General features: G+C 45.1%; 2 protein-coding genes across 5 annotated transcripts in view; one reads left to right on the forward strand and one right to left on the reverse strand.

Annotated features, from left to right (window-relative positions):
• The window catches only part of ubald1a (UBA-like domain containing 1a), a 400,799-nt gene that overhangs the window by 10,582 nt on the left and 371,605 nt on the right, over positions 1 to 18,612 (forward strand). The window lies entirely within an intron of this gene.
• Positions 1 to 18,612, reverse strand: part of adam11 (ADAM metallopeptidase domain 11) — a 36,154-nt gene that overhangs the window by 3,321 nt on the left and 14,221 nt on the right. The window contains exons 12-26 of one of the 4 annotated variants that reach the window (XM_049015111.1): positions 18,344 to 18,428; positions 17,899 to 17,989; positions 15,261 to 15,312; positions 14,923 to 15,022; positions 14,364 to 14,435; positions 13,712 to 13,804; positions 11,289 to 11,369; positions 11,126 to 11,176; positions 10,939 to 11,002; positions 6,727 to 6,832; positions 6,305 to 6,424; positions 5,177 to 5,351; positions 3,191 to 3,305; positions 2,376 to 2,466; positions 1,057 to 1,074 (exon numbers count right to left, since the gene is read on the reverse strand). In XM_049015111.1, coding sequence (XP_048871068.1) covers positions 1,057 to 1,074; positions 2,376 to 2,466; positions 3,191 to 3,305; positions 5,177 to 5,351; positions 6,305 to 6,424; positions 6,727 to 6,832; positions 10,939 to 11,002; positions 11,126 to 11,176; positions 11,289 to 11,369; positions 13,712 to 13,804; positions 14,364 to 14,435; positions 14,923 to 15,022; positions 15,261 to 15,312; positions 17,899 to 17,989; positions 18,344 to 18,428 — 1,314 coding nt within the window. Of the gene's footprint in view, positions 1 to 111; positions 1,075 to 2,375; positions 2,467 to 3,190; positions 3,306 to 5,176; positions 5,352 to 6,304; positions 6,425 to 6,726; positions 6,833 to 10,938; positions 11,003 to 11,125; positions 11,177 to 11,288; positions 11,370 to 13,711; positions 13,805 to 14,363; positions 14,436 to 14,922; positions 15,023 to 15,260; positions 15,313 to 17,898; positions 17,990 to 18,343; positions 18,429 to 18,612 lie in introns of those variants that run through there. The other 3 variants (XM_049015110.1, XM_049015113.1, XM_049015112.1) reach the window with 3 other exon arrangements.

An 18,612-nucleotide genomic window follows, 5' to 3' on the forward strand; every position in this document is an offset into this window, starting at 1 on the left:
AGAGATAAAACAAGACTGGCAGAAAAATATTACAAGGATGTTAAGAAATGGAAAAAGTCTTCTAAGCAAAATACAACAGCATATTCAAAAAGACACTAGGTCACTCTGCCATGTATGGAATTTATTTATTTTCACTTTTTGACTTTTAAATTGCTCTGACATCATTATTTCCCATATTAGCAAAACGGTTATGGACACATTTCAATTACTGTAAAATGTCATTATAAGTTTCACTGCACTTAAAATTTAAAGCAACTCATATCATTTGTAAAATGTTATAATAGCTCAACGTTTAAGACCTTCTATGGTGTAATAATGACCTGAAGTGGCTTTTGAAATGTTTAAATTAGTTGGCATTGGGGGACAAGATATACGTTATATAAGTAAATATGTCACATTTCTTTAGCAATCAATAATATATATATCGGTTTTATTACAAATCCTTTTTACTTTCTTCAGTCTTAAATAATGTGGTTACAAGTTGTATAATTGCTTCTGTCTTCAGGAATTTAAAAAGATCTGTTATGTCTAATTTCATGTACTACATTGCACCAATAATTTATGTTAACATGACTTGTATTGTGACGTTAATCTGAAGCTCATAAAACCAAGATGTCTCAGTGAGCAGTGATCGGACCTAAGATCTCTAACAACGACATCCGTTGCTTCCTTCGGGGGAATGAATGCGGTTTTTCTTTGAATTTGTCATTGTTGCTGAAATTAGAAGACTGTCATACTTAAATATACTATAAGAAACATTAGCAGAATTAGAATTCGATTCCAGATTTTTAAAAACAAAGCAGAGGAAGAGAAGAATTTTGGTCTTGGGCTACATAGGTCACATTCCTCGGAGGTAACCAAGCACCATGCGGTTTTTAATTTAACTGTCAGGACAGACTTTTGGTAAAAATCCCAGTGCATGTATCCAATGCAATGCAAACGATTACCGAGTACTGTATGATTACACAATATTAGGAGACAGCCTGGGCACAAACAAGGTAAGGCTCTTAAAATGAGTAGGGAGTTCACAGCTTAGCCTGCTGGGCTGGGTCGTACCTTCCTCTCCGGATGTTTCTTTATGAGAGCCGTAATGGAAGGAATGGGTGAGGGAGAGGGAGGGGACAGGTTAGAAGTAGTGTATAAAGAAACAGATACTTCATTGTGTTTCTGGAATTCTAACTCACAAAGAAACATTCTGTCTCTGACAATGTTATACAAGTAGAAATCCCTTAATCTGAAACAAACAGAACCTTTTTCAAATAAAATAAGAATAAATATAGATATAAAAAAAATACTGATCATTGCTTGAAGCAATTACAATTTTGAGTAAATCAGAATTTGATCCAGAATTAAGTACTCTGTGTCAGGCATTGATAGATGATGCTTTTGCCCAAAGAGGCTCCCAATGTATTTATCTAGCTTTCACTTCTAATTATTTACTCACATTACACTGAGTACTGTGTTTAGCTGTACTACAGCAGGGCTGCAAAACATACAGATGGAAATACATGGAGATACAAGCACATGCAGCAAAATCCACTTCAATTTATTTTTTATATCATAAAATAATGTATATTTGCCCAGCATGGTTGGCCCAAAGCACTGAACAGGTGGCACTGAATTTCAGCAGACCTTGTTGGGTTTTAGTAAAGACTGGTTAGTGATGGACATTAGCGGAGATAGAAAATTCATTGTGTTAATCGCTGGGATAACGCTGGAACAAAGGAACGGTCAAAACCCATCTTTGCTGCTGCCTCAACCTCCACCAATAGCTACAGGCCATGCAGTCATGCATACTAAGCCCCAGTCCCTCCCCAGAGCACAACACCCAACAAGAACATCCATTACAAGCACGCAGGGCAGGATGGGGCATTTACTGAGATGAAACAAGTCCCTGGCAGCCCGAACATAAAGTTCAGGAAAAGAGGTAGGACTCGCCCAGACTCCTACCCTGGCATTTCAGGAATTTCATATTACAGGGACCCAATTTTAAATGAGGAATTCTACCTCTACAATACTCCCATGAGTAGAGTTCAGCGGCTGTATGAGCAAGTGAGATCAAAACCTGCACCATGACAGAGGGACTTCGAATGACTATGACAATTCAAAATGTGCAAGTCAAATTTTCTTACTTCGCCTGAACTTACAAAATCATGGAATGTGCTGCAAAGGGGGTGAGTTCATTGCTAGGGAGTTAAAACCTGCAAATTAAATTAGCAAATTAATCTGCACTATGTCCTGCCCCCTGCCTGTAGTTCCCCATCTTCATCCCTGATGGAACCAGGAGTCCTCTTGCCACACAAAGTGCTTGTTGGGTATTTTCTGGGTACCGGTTACAAGCAGACAGAATCACACAGGCATGCGAAGGCTCTTACTTAAATCCCCATCCTGTCCCCCCCAGGACTATAGCTGCCAGGAGAATTGCACCCGCAATGGACCCTATTATGATATTGGTGCCACTGGGACCTGTATAAAGGAGGAGGGGAAGAATGGTGGGAGGGGGTCAGTACCACCAAACACGTCAGAATGGAGCAGGAGCACCGAAACACAGCCGGCTGGAAAAGGGAAGGGGGGAAGGAGGGTGGGCACGGAGACGACAGTCAATGAAGAAAGCAGTGTGACTTTTACTGTTACTTCTGCCTGTCCCCCCCCCCCCCACCACTCTTAGTTTGCAGGGCATCCGCTTGCTTTGTGGTGGTTTTTGTTTTGCACAAGCAAATTGCCATAAAGCCCCCCCCTTCTCATTGGCACACTGTAAGAAAATAAGCAAGACACATTTGAGGCAGGAGCTTAATGCCTGCTGCATATACAGATCAGGACATACAGACTAAAGCTGCAACTGGTGAGGTGCTAGATCTCTTAGGTCCTCCTAGATGGGGAACTCCTGCTTCAGCCTGCCCTGTGTTATATAAGCTCGGTGGTGGCACTCTTTAGGGTGTGCGTGTGCGTGTGTGCACGCACAGGAGAAGAGATCCCAACACAAACTCAATATACATCCCACAAGGAGGTTACATCATCCTTGAAATATATTCAGATCACAGGGATTTATTTAAAACATGAACTCTGCAGATGCAAATGGAAAGCAGGTAAAAGATTTGTACTGTGAAATACAGATGTGTGGAGATGGAGCAAACTACAGGCTCCTGTTTGAGAGCGATATGCACGCGTAGAGAGGCAGTGTGGTACGAACCTTTGTATTTCTCAAAGCCATCCGGGAGTTTGGGGTCGGGAATGGGGTCATAAACGCTGCAGTCCTTCCCAGTGTAGTCGCGGTCGCAGATACATTTTACTTCATTACTGCAAGTCTGACATGGAAATAACGAAGAGTTAGAAAGAGAGTCAGTGTTTATTACAACGCCTCCCATTTCAGTGTTATTCTGTGAAAGCTGTACATATATCAAGCATAAATCTGCATGTGTGCAGATGATCATGATTAATTCTAAGACCATAGATATTGCCAGTGCTAGTCCATTTTAAAATACATTTCTGCATTCATACAATAAAAAAAACCACCTACCAAGGTACTGAAAGGTATCAAGGTAGGGTTGAGGAGATATTGACCCTACTACCAAATGTTATTCTTGATTTAACTAGCGACATTCATGATAGCAGTAATTTAATTAGTGGATGAAGCTATTTTCGCATAATTGCTTTTCTGATGCAGGGTCGAGATGCAATCTGAAGCCGAACCCAAACAAAGGTCACAATGCAGGTCACACCTGGGATGGGATACAAGTCCACTACAGGGTTCGTAGACACAGACACAGACACACAAAAGGCAATGAAGAGACACCGACTGACCAAAGCTGCGTGTTGTGGTGAAGGAAAACCAGAAGACCCATAAAAAAAAAGAACATGTCACGTCATGAGTAGAACATGCAAACTCGATATGCACTCATGAGCCAAAACATCATGACCACCCCCATGTAAAGTGAATCATGTTAAATTTCTCTGGGATATATTAGTAAGCTAATATTCAGTATAGGTGATGAACATGTTGAACGCAGAAGAAATGGGCAGGGAAAAAGATCTGAGTGACTTTCACAAGGGCTAGATCTGCATCGAAGCATGTCTGAAATGACAAGGGTTGTCAAGTGCTCCTGGTCAGCCATGGGGAGTACCTACTGAGAGTGATCCAAGGAGGGAAACACCATGAACCGCCAGTTGGGTGCGGGGTGTCAATGCGAGAGGAACAAAGGCTACAGCAGCTGCACAGTGCCAACTGTGGCAAAAATGGCAGATAATTTTTGATGACGGTCTTGCGAGTGATGCGTCACGACACACAGTGCATCAAGCCCTGCTGTGTATGGGGTTGGGTAGCCAGGGATCAGTCAGAGCGCCAATGCTGACCCTGCCTACTGTCAAAAGCACCTACAACGGACATGCGAGCATCGGAATTAGACCTTGGATTAATGGAAGAAGGTCACATGGTGCAAAGAATCTCATTTCCTGTTGCATCATGTGGACAGACGGGTAAGTATCAAGCATTTGTGGGATGCGTTGAACCGACATGTTCGATCCGCAGCTACACCGTCCCACACGCAGCAGATCTTGATGCCTCGGTGTCGTGACGCATCGCTCCCCTACCCATCATAATTATCAGCCTTTTGTGTCGCAGTGGCCCTACTGTGAGTCTGGACCAGATGGGACAGCCTTTGTTCATATCCTGCATTGATGAGTCTCTGCCACCCTGCAATCTATTGGCAGATCATGGTTTTTCCCTCTCAGTAGGTACTCGCCACAGCTGACCACCAGCACTCCACAAGCCTTGCCATTTTGGAGACGTTCTGATGCAATTGTCTGGCCATAATGATTAGGTGCTTGTTAAGATCACTCAGATCTTCACTCCTGGCCAATTTTTCTGCATTCAACATGTCGCCTATGTGTTCTGAACGTTGTCTTACCATCTCATATATCCCAGTCTTTGACACACACCATTCTTATGAGATAGTCAACATTATTCGCTTCAAATGGAGGTGGTCATGATGTTGTGGTTCATCGGTGTGAATGTATATACAGAAAGGAAGGAAATCAAACCCACATCCACAGCTATGCTAGACCTCCAAGCAGAACAGCTACCTAGAGCACGTATTTTTTTCATGCTGTGTTCTCTTGTGTAGCGCCATGCTGACCCAGAGCAGCAGCCAGTAATTGGAGATCTCGCCCCATCCCTCACCCCATGGTGTGAGCAGATACGGGAGGACGATGGGGAGGAACCGGGACAGGTGCTGAGATTGAAGGCAGCCAAGGGGAGGCAGCGGCGGTCCAAGCACATCATGCTGGGCCCGCAGGGTGTGCCGTCCTCCACATAGCCCAGATCTGACCCATCTTCAAGCATGGCATGACCACCCCTGGCATATATGGATGGATGGTTTTCACAACATTACAAACGATGGACCATTGATTAATACAGAGCTCCCACCTCAACTTGAAGATCCATCAGGAGAAATGGAATTGTGGCAACCTCAAAATGGACATCATTATACAGGAGGTCAGAAGACCTTCCTACACGAAGCATTAGTGTCACTAAGTCCGTCTAAGCCAGAGTGTTGGCTTTGTCACAAGGAAGCATGACATCGGAGATGTAGCTTATGAACTGTGACATCATGGGTGTGACCTAAGACCTGCCGACTCACACAGAATTGCACGGAAATCTGACTCCATGATGGACTTTAAGCATGACAATTGTTAACGCCTTGCTTATATTAAAAGCTTTTGGGCCTATTTTCTCTCTTTTCTGATGTTCGAATGCCCGGGGGGGGCGAGTTGGGCAGCTGGTTGACTTAGGACCTCCAGAAGATTTTAATTTCGCTACTTGGGAGTTTTTGGTTCCTCTCCTCCGTTGCCATGGCTTTCTTTCTGTCCATCTTTTTCCAGTTTCATGCACCATTCTGTATAAATGATGTAATAATGGATTGCCACACGCCCTTGTCAAATGCCTTGGGGCGACTCTGTTGTGAAATATGTTATATAAAAATAAGCTGAACTCAATAAGTCCGACTTGCTAAGAATGCCGGTCCATATTTAAATGGGATCCAAACTTTTGGAAGGCAGTAGTATTGTGCATGACCAAATGGAAGGGTTTTAGGTTCACTCAAAAGCTGAGAAACATTCAGTTCTAATGGATATGGAGTGCAGAGGTTTGTTGGAAATGTACATTCTTCACTTGTGCCAAAATCAAGTTATTGCAATAAGTCTGACGTGCTGTGAAATTACACAATGTGTCTTTTTACAAACACTGTCTGCAAATGGTTTCCGACCAAATATCAGTTAAGTCGGTCTCCCAGTGCTGTGGGAAGCTCACCGGCAGGCCATGTACTTGTTCTGGTGGTAGATGGTCAGGCTGGTGACCTCGCCCTGCACCTCCCCCACTTTCGGCTTCACAGTCATGTTGGAGCACAGCAGCAATCCGCAAAGCACATCCCTGACAGCATGAGTCAGGAGGATCGGGGCAGAGGGGTGGAGCAGGAGAAGAGACATTTCAGAACGGGGGGGGTGGGGGGGGGTGGGGGGGGAGTAAAGGCGTACAGCATGATGCAATGAGATGAGTCAATGGGTGCTAGAAAAATAAGCAATAGTGAAAAACGGAAAAATGCAAAATGCGAAGAAAAAGAAACGTGTAAAAATGGTCACATGTCTGAGAGTAAAAAGGATGACAGGATGTTCATAAGAGGGAATGTCTATTAAGAAAAAAAGGCTGAGGTGACTGCGAGGCTGCGGACTCACTGCTTGTTGCATGGCGCCCAGACCTGGCTGCTGGCATCGCGACCACAGTTTCCCTTCTCTGTGCCTTCGCTGTTCAGCTTCTCATAGCAGAAGCGGTCGGCGGAGTCTGCAAGACACAGGCTGAACTTTATTTGGCATGTAGCACTGGTGCGATGCAATACCACACTCATCCACTAGATGGGTAGAAACGCCATAAAGCCATAAACACTGGGGCTTGGACTGTGAGTTTGGAAGACTGCCAGCTGGAATCCAATGACCAACAGAGTGATGTCACTGTTGGGCCCTTGAGCAAGGCTGTTAACTCCAAATGCTCCAGAGACCCTTTCTGCTCTCATTCTTACTCTACGGCTTTAGATGAAAGTGAATGTTAAATAAACCGTATAAGAACTAATGAGCACAATATCGTGACAGACCCATTTATATCGAGTGCATGACCAAGACCTTGGAGGACAGAGTCCAAGTCAAGACCAAGACTTAGAGGGGGTCGCGATCAAGTCCAGACTGAGAATTTGGGGGGTGCGGAGACTAAAGACAGAGACAAGACTGAGACCAGAAAATATAAAGTCCGTTTTCAAGACCATGGTTTTAATTATATTGATCATCACCACGGCTAATAATTAAAAGCATTGTTTCATTATTTACAATCCTTTAATTTCAAACACAGTTTTAGATTTCCGTAGTTAGCACAGTGCAGTGGTTAGCATTGTTACCTCACACCTCTGGGACCCGGGTTTGAGTCTCCGCCTGGGTCACGTGTGTGGAGTTTGCATGTTCTCCCCATGTCGTCGTGGGGTTTCCTCCGGGTACTCCGGTTTCCCCCCACAGTCCAAAAACATGCTGAGGCTAATTGTTGTTGCTAAATTGCCCATAGGTGTGAATGGTGTGTGAGTGTGCCCTGCGATGGACTGGCCCCCCATCCTGGGCTGTTCCCTGCCTCATGCCCATTGCTTCCGGGATAGGCTCCGGACCCCCCGCGACCCAGTAGGACAAGCGGTTTGGAAAATGTATGGATGGATAGTTAGCACCATCATAATTATCACCCACCCTGTCCTTAAAGGGGGGGTTCCAACTGGTTTTTTTTGCTGTGGCAAGGGAGGGAGTGCCATATACAGGGTGAGTGCCAACTCACTCAATTTGGAACAGAACAGTCTGAACAGTTTTCCCTCTTCAGTTTTATTAGCTCAGCAAAGTCTGAAACCAGTCAAGATGAAAAATAAAGAGAAATGATTTGTGGTTTATGTCACATGTGATACAACTGCTGTTTTTTTCTACAAGCCGATCCTGCTGCATGCAAAGCTGACATGGTAATGAAAAGGCAAAGCAATCGAAGGACTGTAGCAGAGTGTGCTTGCATTTGAGAACATTACTTGTATTATTAACGACGCCAAATCGAATAACAGCATCGTATCTGTTCTGAAGAGTTATTTCCAGGGTAGTGTCACCGTCTTTTCAAAAATGAATCAGACAAAATAAATCGCTACACAGCTTAGCACAATGAAGGTGAATAAAATTTTATCAATGGGGTGAAAAAACACCCAGTCTCGCGTCTGATTCTAAAATTACAAATTCGAACATAAACACTATAGTCCGAGACCGACTAAAGACTAAAGACAAATGCTTTCAATTCCAGGACGAGACCAAATAAGAGAGAAAGTGGTCTCGAGACCAAGACTTGACTCACTACTACAACACTACATGCCACTATACCATGTCTTTGACAATTTGAATAAAAAAATACTTCTCACAATAGCAATGTATATATAGCACCTGACAAAACTTTACAATATAAGGTTGGCATTAGCTCAAGGTGGTTGCAGACTTAATGATTCTAGGTAAAATTTCCCATTTCAATCTAATGCGACATTCCTAGCACAAGATGGGTCTTGTACAAACTGACAACCTCCTTCATTTCACTACCCTATATCTCTATTAAGCAGCGGTTGTACAGTTTTCCTCAGTCGCTTTGGTACATTTCTCGAATCATCCTAAACATTTGCAAAACGGTAAGTGCATTTCTCAAAACAATTCGTACAAACAGCACCACATGACGGATCACCTGCAAAAGCCTGTAACTTTCTCAGAATCCCTCTAAAGAAATATTTATTTCAATGAACCTGTCAGTGCCCCCGGAATGACAAGTCTTTGTGTCATTGTTCATGAACAAGACAGTCAAAATGCTCAGCCATGTTGTCAATAGAACAGTAGTGTACTCTAAGTATTTTCCGATGTGAACTATGACTGTGAACTATGAAGGTTTTGATGACATTGATTGAAAATGCACAATTATACTTCATGGTTGATCACTGGTTGATCTAACACTTTCTACTATATCGGTGAAAGTCAAGATTCAGCTGAGAGCAATTCATCAATTCAGGACAGATTTATATGAAAAAAATTGCAAAAGAGATGTATAGAGAATTTGCTTCATTGATTATGACAACTGGTTCAAGCATTTTGTAACTTATATAATAAACTAATGCCTAGATATTCTGGGGAGTATAGACATGGACAGATTTGCGGGTACCCTTACAGCTCAAGAAACAATGCTTCACTTCTTCTGAAAAGTGATTCAATTAAAAGCAAGTGTCTAATGTATACCTGCATGCCTTTAGCATGTGATAGAGTAAACCAATAAAATTATGAAAAGAAAGGATTTGTTGTTTATTTTACAAAGTTATGCAAAAATAATACAGATAGACTTGCTGGTGCCCCTAAAGAGACTATTTATCCTTACATTATAGTCGTGTTTCAAACTAAGTGTTTAACCTGAATTAGTATCACTGGTGGCTTTAAGCTTTTCATCAGCCATTCAGCCCATTTAAAGGGAAAGAACATGCTACTGTGCTGTTTGGTATCATTGTGTGCATCATACTGAACGTGGACCAGAGAAAGCAAAGGAGAGAGCTGTGTGAGGAGCTCAGAAAGAAGATTACAGATAACCATGTTAAAGGTAAAAGCTATACGATCATCTCCTTGCAGCTTCATGTTCCTGTGACCACAGTATTACACAATATTATTAAGACGTATAAGGTTCATGGGACTGTAGCCAACCTCCCAGGACGGGAACACAAGAGGAAATGCAAGCCCAGGTTGATCAGAAGGATAGTGTGGATGGTAGAGAAAGTGCCAAGGAAACCATCCAAAACCATTCAAGCTGAGCTCCAAGGTCGAGGTGCATCACTTTCTGATCACACCATCCATCGCATTTTAAACGATAATGGGCTCCATGGATGAAGACCCAGGGGGCTCCACTACTGACAGAAAAACATGAAAAAAGCCAGAGTGGAATTTGCCAAAATGCATCTTGACAAACCGCACAGTTTCTGGGAGAATGTCCTTTGGACTGATGAGACAAAACTGGAGCATTTTGGCCAGTCACATCAGCCCTGTGTTTACAGAAGGAAAAATGAAGATTTAACAGAGAATAACACCATACCAGCTGTGAAATATGGAGGGGGCTCGGGTTTATTTTGGGGCTGCTTTGCGGCATCTGGCACAGGGAACCTTGAATCTGAGCAGGACACAATTAAGTCTGAAGACTACCAAGGCATCCTGGAGTGAAACATACTGCCCAGGTATGACCCAAAACATACAGCTACTCAAGAATGGCTAAGAAAAAAACCATTGGACTATTCTTAAATGACCCTTCATGAACCCAGATCTTAATCCTATTGAACATCTATGGAAAGATCTGAAAACTGCAGTGTGGAGACGCCACCCAGACGGCTTGAGCAGTTTGCTCAGGAAGAGTGGGCCAGACTACCTGCTGGCAAATGCAGACGTCTCACTGTGAAGTACAGAGATCACATGATGGCAGTGATTGCTGCAAAAGGTGATGCCACAAATGATTAAATTAAGGGTACCATCTTTTTTGTGCACGTCATTTTCATTTGTTTAATTATATAAAATATTCAACTGAATCAATAATCCAAAACAATTAAATACGGAATAAAGAATAAGAGATTACATTAAACTTTTGTCAGTTTCAAGTTATTTCAGAGACAGTTGTGCTTTTTTGTTTTTTGTGGAAGGCTACCAACAAATTTGTCCATGTCTGTAAGACTATTCGGCAGAGTAGCGGTACAATACGTTTTGAGCAACATGTCATAAAGAATTGAAAATGTAGGAATGTACTAAAGCCACTGAGATAAACTGCAAAATCTACAAGGGTGAATGCGGGAGAGATGAAGAGAGGAGTATGTCTGCACTTACTGTGGCCCCACAGGCTTCTGCACTGTGCATCCAGAGTCTTGCAGTGCCCTCCATAACAGCGGCCCTGAAGGAGACAGAGAGCATCAGCACTGCATAGCTGGGGTTTGCAAACAGGCCTACCCAAACAACCATGCATTCATGCACACACAGCCCTGTAATTCAGGCACAAGGGCAACTGAGCCATTACCTGGCTGTTGTCACAAAAGTACCCATCCAGCTTGTGAACATTGTGAGGACACTGCATTGGGGACAGTTTCACAAAGGATTCAGTCATATTAAATGTCTGATCATAAATGCCAGAGAACAGTACTACGCTGGCACCACGCAGGCACTGGCGGCACTGGCTATACCTGGCTAGAGTCTCCAGTGCACATCTCTGGGACGTCGCAGTCATTGACCGGCTCTCGACAGACCACTCCTCTTAACTCGTACTGCCACAAACAACACATACCAAAACTCTAACACAGAACATGGTTACACAACTCCTGCTCCATGCTGAATGTATGTTACATAAATAAAAGATGTGACACACGGAAATGACTTGAAATACGATGCAGCACACAGAAACAGGGAATGTGGGGAACAGACTGAGAGAGCACAGCACACAGAAACAGGGATTGTGAGGCACTGACTGAGAGAACACAGCACACAGAAACAGGGATTGTGAGGCACTGACTGAAAGATCACAGCACACAGAAACAGGGATTGTGGGGCATTGACTGAGAGAACACAGTACACAGAAACAGGGATTGTGGGGCACAGATGGAGACAACACAGCATACAAAAACAGGGATTGTGGGGCACAGACTGAGAGAACACAGCACACAGAAACAGGGATTGTGGGACACAGACTGAGAGAACCCAGCACACAGAAACAGGGATTGTGAGGCACTGACTGAGAGAACACAGCACACAGAAACAGGGATTGTGAGGCACTGACTGAGAGAACACAGCACACAGAAACAGGGATTGTGAGGCACTGACTGAGAGAACACAGCACACAAAAACAGGGATTGTGAGGCACTGACTGAGAGATCACAGCACACAGAAACAGGGATTGTGGGGCACTGACTGAAAGATCACAGCACACAGAAACAGGGATTGTGAGGCAAAGACTGAGAGAACACAGCACACAGAAACAAGGATTGTGGGGCACAGACTGAGAGAACACAGCACACAGAAACAGGGATTGTGGGACACAGACTGAGAGAACACAGCACACAGAAACAGGGATTGTGGGACACAGACTGAGAGAACACAGCACACAGAAACAGGGATTGTGGGGCACTGACTGAGAGAACACAGCACACAGAAACAGGGATTGTGAGGCACTGACTGAGAGAACCCAGCACACAGAAACAGGAATTGTGAGGCACTGACTGAGAGAACACAGCACACAGAAACAGGGATTGTGAGGCACTGACTGAGAGAACACAGCACACAAAAACAGGGATTGTGAGGCACTGACTGAGAGATCACAGTACACAGAAACAGGGATTGTGGGGCACTGACTGAGAGAACCCAGCACACAGAAACAGGAATTGTGAGGCACTGACTGAGAGAACCCAGCACACAGAAACAGGGATTGTGAGGCACTGACTGAGAGAACACAGCACACAGAAACAGGGATTGTGAGGCACTGACTGAGAGATCACAGTACACAGAAACAGGGATTGTGGGGCACTGACTGAAAGAACACAGCACATAGAAACAGGGATTGTGGGGCAAAGACTGAGAGAACACAGCACACAGAAACAGGGATTGTGAGGCACTGACTGAGAGAACACAGCACACAGAAACAGGGATTGTGAGGCACTGACTGAGAGAACACAGCACACAAAAACAGGGATTGTGAGGCACTGACTGAGAGATCACAGTACACAGAAACAGGGATTGTGGGGCACTGACTGAGAGAACCCAGCACACAGAAACAGGAATTGTGAGGCACTGACTGAGAGAACACAGCACACAGAAACAGGGATTGTGAGGCACTGACTGAGAGAACACAGCACACAAAAACAGGGATTGTGAGGCACTGACTGAGAGATCACAGTACACAGAAACAGGGATTGTGGGGCACTGACTGAAAGATCACAGCACATAGAAACAGGGATTGTGGGGCAAAGACTGAGAGAACAAAGCACACAGAAACAGGGATTGTGGGGCACTGACTGAGAGAACACAGCACACAGAAACAGGGATTGTGGGGCACAGACTGAGAGAACACAGCACACAGAAACAGGGATTGTGAGGCACTGACTGAGAGAACACAGCACACAAAAACAGGGATTGTGAGGCACTGACTGAGAGAACACAGCACACAGAAACAGGGATTGTGAGGCACTGACTGAGAGAACACAGCATACAGAAACAGGGATTGTGGGGCACTGACTGAAAGATCACAGCACACAGAAACAGGGATTGTGGGACACAGACTGAGAGAACACGGCACACAGAAACAGGGATTGTGGGCCACTGACTGAAAGATCACAGCACACAGAAACAGGGATTGTGGGGCAAAGACTGAGAGAACACAGCACACAGAAACAGGGATTGTGGGGCACAGACGGAGAGAACACAGCACAAAAAAACAGGGATTATGGGGCACAGACTGAGAGAACACAGCACACAGAAACAGGGATTATGGGGCACAGACTGAGAGAACACAGTACACGGAAACAGGGATTGGGAAGCAGAGAATCAGGGCTCAATGATGCCAAGAGCAGCAGAGCAGAGGCAGAGGATGCACAGTAAAGGAGCACAGGGTTCTTACCCTGCAGCCGCGGCAGCACAGGCCGTTGCTGCACATAGCGTCATGTGTCAGAGTGCACTTCTTACAGCAAGCACCCCCCCTACGTGCACACTCCTGCGGGGACACAGCCGACAGATCTACTCAGACTACACAATTACCAGGCGGCATGAGATTCAAGATTTAAAAGCTTATTGTCCTATGCACAGTAAACAGTCAGTTCTACTATGGAGAAGGCAAGTATAAATTAAGGTGCATTCAGGAGGACAATATATACAATTATTACAATAAATATGCAGACATGGAACAACGTAATGTAGTGAAATGTAAACATAATGCAAATGTGGATAAGAGAAAGATGTAGATAGCTGGCCAGTCTTATGTGTCAGGTTTTTAATACAAAACAGAGAGTGGCATGAAATAGTTGGAGGTACCAACAAAATCGGCGGTTGGGAACCAAAATCTTACTGGTTAACCTAGAACACTATCAGAAAGTACATGAGTGAGAAGCTGACCTGAGCTAAATCAAAATATTTGGAAAAATCAGTTAATCAGTAATAAATGGATAAATCCTGATTTATTAAGTCTGCAGTATTCATGCTCCCCTGCTCTGCCTCTCAGCTCTGTCACCACAAAAGACCACTAGGGGGAGCGCTGAGCCGCGATAGAGACTCACCACCTGAGAGCCACAGTCGCATTCCTCACCCGTTTCCACGAAACCATTCCCACACTCGGGAGGGTCCAGCAGCTAAGGGTCAAGGCACAGAAGGGTGAAAACCAATAAAATGTCATGACCTCGTCATGGTACATATTTCCTAAGTATTCTTGTTGGGCTGCCTCTAAACCGCTTTGAATGGACTACAGACTTGAAGGTTCTTTAATCTGATGCCGACTCTGGTATATCACACACTAAGATTCAGCACTTCGGCGTACTTCACAACAACAATGGAACCACCAGGGCTCAACCGTGGCCGACAAAGGGGGGTGCCTATGGCACTGACGTCTGAGGGGGGCACCGACACATCCAGCTGTTTTCAGTTGTGCACGGCACGCACGTTCTAGACAAAGTGAACTTTCTCGAGCCCCTAGAAGTACCGGCGCAGAGCGGCTGTACCATGTAGGGCGCCGACTTCTGTGGGGCTGCCAACTTAGCCAGCCGCTGCGGGACGCCCACGTCCGCTGAGAGGCGGAGGGCGTAGTGGACCAGCCCCAGCACCTTGTCCCACTTTGCTCACCTTGCTGGGCTTGTTGAAGAGACAGCTGCCGCCCCCTTGCTGCAGGAAGCGAATGTACTCCTCCACACTGCAGTGAGAAAACTTGCGGGGCAAGTAATACCTAATGAGACAGAGCCAAGAAGAATGGCCATGATGAAATGACATTGCTGGGTATTACTGGGCAGTGTGGTCAACGTTAGCTTTGCTCCAAATTCTATTGTGTTCTAAACGAGAAAAAAAATGCATCACATTGACTTGTGATGCATATATGAGGATCAAATATTTTTAGTCATCCATCGGTGGGACTAAAGTGCATGGTGTTACTAAGACGTGCCCAGCTAGTGGAGGGTGGTGCATACCCAGTGTCCTCCATGATGCAGCCGAGCCAGGCATCAGGGCACCTGCAGTCTCCTGTGAGAGAGGGCTGGAGTCAGAGATAAGCAGAGTCCAAGTTGGAGACAGCTTGTGGGTTGCCTGCACATCTGACAGGTGTACAGGAAAACGAGAAGCTCCAAATCGCCGGATCTAACCGAAGCCTCATTGAGCCGGTATAAATGGAATAGACAAAATGCCCCAAAGTACCTTGTTTGACACATTATCTGGAGAATTCAACAACTAAGATAGATGCCAGATAAAGGTACGAATTCCACCAAGCAAGTTAGGTAGGACACTAATAGTGTCTGACAGGAAGCACTCGCCATCTCTGATGATTTAAACGTGGCAACCCTGTCAGCCTCTTAGAAGACCACCGAGTTCAAGTCTACTATTACATCCAAAGCTTCACGTCACGCAGTCTGCCCAGCGGATCGCTTACACTGAATGCAGTGCGAACCTACTTAGCGAACACATGCAAGCACTGGAAACGATAAGCGGAGCGCTATCCAACAGCGATGTCCAGCTAAAAGCTAAAGCCGCTGATCTAAGACAGAACATGGTTACGCAACATTTGCGATCATGCAGGATCAGCTCCAAACACTTCAGAAGCTTTTGCTGGGGTTATAATCTACGCGACTGGTCATCTAGTCATGTGCAATGGACCATTTTAGAGTACAGAGCTGATCAATCAAAGCTGACTAACCACCGTAACAGCATAAGGATCATGGCCCTACCCAAGGAGGCCCTCAACCAACTGCTCATCCCAAGCCCTCATCCCAAACCTTGCATCGTTAAATCAAAGCCAGGAGGGAAACCAAGAGCAGGCATAAGCCATTTCCAATGCTACCAGCTGAAATATACGGTCACCCATGAAGCCTGCAGGGGCAGTAGAGAACCACAGCAATTCAGGAGAGCCATCAGAGTCTACCAGGACTATAACCAAGGCCACAGGGCAGTGCACCCAGCACTGAGAGGTCATAGCAGAGCTACACAACCGTGATTTCAAGCCCACTCTCCACTACCCAATAATCAAGGAATACCTAATATCCAATCACAGCAATTCCTGGCAGCCTTTTATCTATAATTACTAACAATGGGAAGTAAAGGGAACTGAGCTCCTGTCAGAGTTTGAAAAAAATAATCTGGGCTTTAAATATTATAATGTTTAATTGCTGAGTACAGTACTCACTGGTCTCACATCAGCATTGTCACGTTTTATTTGCATGTCTGAGTGTGAGACTCTGCTCCAGTCTGCTAACTAGCCATCTAGATAACTTTAACCAAAATCTTTCACACGTCATTCTCAATAAGTTAGGAATATTAATGATAATGACAGCAGCCTTTCCCTTGGTTAGACCTACGCTTTCACGGTTCCATGAAGGACAGCTATAATAGAATCTCTAAGAATATCTAAGACCCCCCCCCTCCACCAACAATATACAAAAATGTATTTTACATTATAATTTTGTGTCTTTCTATACCGATTCGGATAACGTATACTGTATTATTATTGTATTAAATTCATCCATCCATTCTTTACACCCACCTTATCTCTCAGGGATCTGGAGACCGGAAGCTATGGGCACAAAGCATGGAACAACCCTTGATGGAAGTATTATTGCTACAGTATAATAATAACACAGTATAACTACAGGTACTATATTATTATTACTTACTATTGATTACTGTCCATATCTTTCCACCGTTGGCGTTAAGACACTCTACAGTAGGGGATCATGTCAGCACTGGAGTTTTTTGTGTATAGTTGGAACGTTTCCCGAACCAAAATTCAAGAAGAAACCCTCTCGTTTGTTTATTCATTTACTCACTCACCCGTTCATTCACGCACTCATTCCTTCCTCGCTTCATTTTTGCATTACATTATCTGATCAGTCCACCAGAACCTAGACTGTAATCTGGGTCTTTCTACCAACATAACAACAATTTTTGTGTAGTACGCACAATAGGTCATTATACACTAAATGATGGTGAACTTGTGGCCTAACTTGACCTGACCAGAAGCCGGAGTCACAGAGCAAGTTCTTTTGGACTGACTCATTCCTCAGCAGCCTGCCCATTCTAAAGGCCGCCGACCTCGTGGAAATTGGTCTGTCGCTTAATTACGGATGGCCTACAGTACTCCTCAGGGGGTTTCCCAGCAGGCCAAACTGCCATGGAGTAAGAAGCAGCTACAGCTACTAAACATGCTCTGGCTACTCGTGGCAAAGTGGCCAGTGACACAGAACGTCATAAAAGGGTTGGCGGACACTCAAAATAAGTCAGCGCTCTACTCTAAAATGGCCCATTGAACATGACCAGATGACCAGTCGCGTAGATTATAACCCCAGCAAAAGCTTCTGAGTTTGGAGCTGATCCTGCATGATCGCAAATGCTGGAGCAGGACTGCAGCGCTAATAAGTCGAGCTGTTCCAGGCGTCCCTTCACAGAGCAGGCAGCTACGATGACTAATCACCATCCAGCAGAGGGTTCTAAGCACAGCCACTCAGCACGGAAGATGATCCCTGTGTGCTTCCCAAACTCTGGAGTTAGTAGGGGTTTCCTAGCCCTGGGAAAGCATGGAGCAGGTGGCATGGAATTGTGGGCGGGTTTTAGGGACGTTACCTGCGGTTGTCTGGTCCTTGTTCCACATCATTCCGATGTTCTGGCCCAGGCTCTGGCACAGAGTGATGGCCATAGGGCCCACATTGCCATACTGGAAAACACACAGACGGTAAGTAAGGACAGAGGCCGTGACGGGATGGTCTCGGGGGTCGGCAGCCTCATAAAACCGTGAGCCGATGCCCGAAACGCCACGGCAAGCACGCGCTACGGTACACGGGCAGGATATTTCTAGCACTGAGATCATTATGAAAGTGCCAGGAAACATGGGGAGGGATGCAACGTCCCTGCCAACAGGGCTGAGAGTCTGCTGGGAAGACAGACGAGATCACAAGGGGAAGAAGAGCTGTAGGTGAGGAGAATAATCGAGGAAAAAATTGAATATGCAGGGTCTCCGATGGATAAAATGATAAAGAAATGGAGAACTATAATGGCACGAAACCCTCACCTCATTGACGCCTCCACCTCGAGTGATGGAACAGATGCCGCCAATGTAGGCCGTCCCACTGCGGCTGCTCTGGAAGGTGCGCCCTCTGGAGGCGAGGAGGAAATTCGCCAGCAATGTCAGCATCAGCAGCCTGGATTATTGGCAGCAGCACAGATCCCTCCCCAACTCTCACAGACACTTACTCATTCTAACAAGCCTTTGCCTTGCATAATGCACCCCATCCTACTCAATGCACCCATCACACCCCTTGCATTTCACCAATGCTATCG

This window comes from Brienomyrus brachyistius, chromosome 5 (assembly GCF_023856365.1).
Source record: "Brienomyrus brachyistius isolate T26 chromosome 5, BBRACH_0.4, whole genome shotgun sequence".
NCBI classification, from domain to species: Eukaryota; Metazoa; Chordata; class Actinopteri; order Osteoglossiformes; family Mormyridae; genus Brienomyrus; species Brienomyrus brachyistius.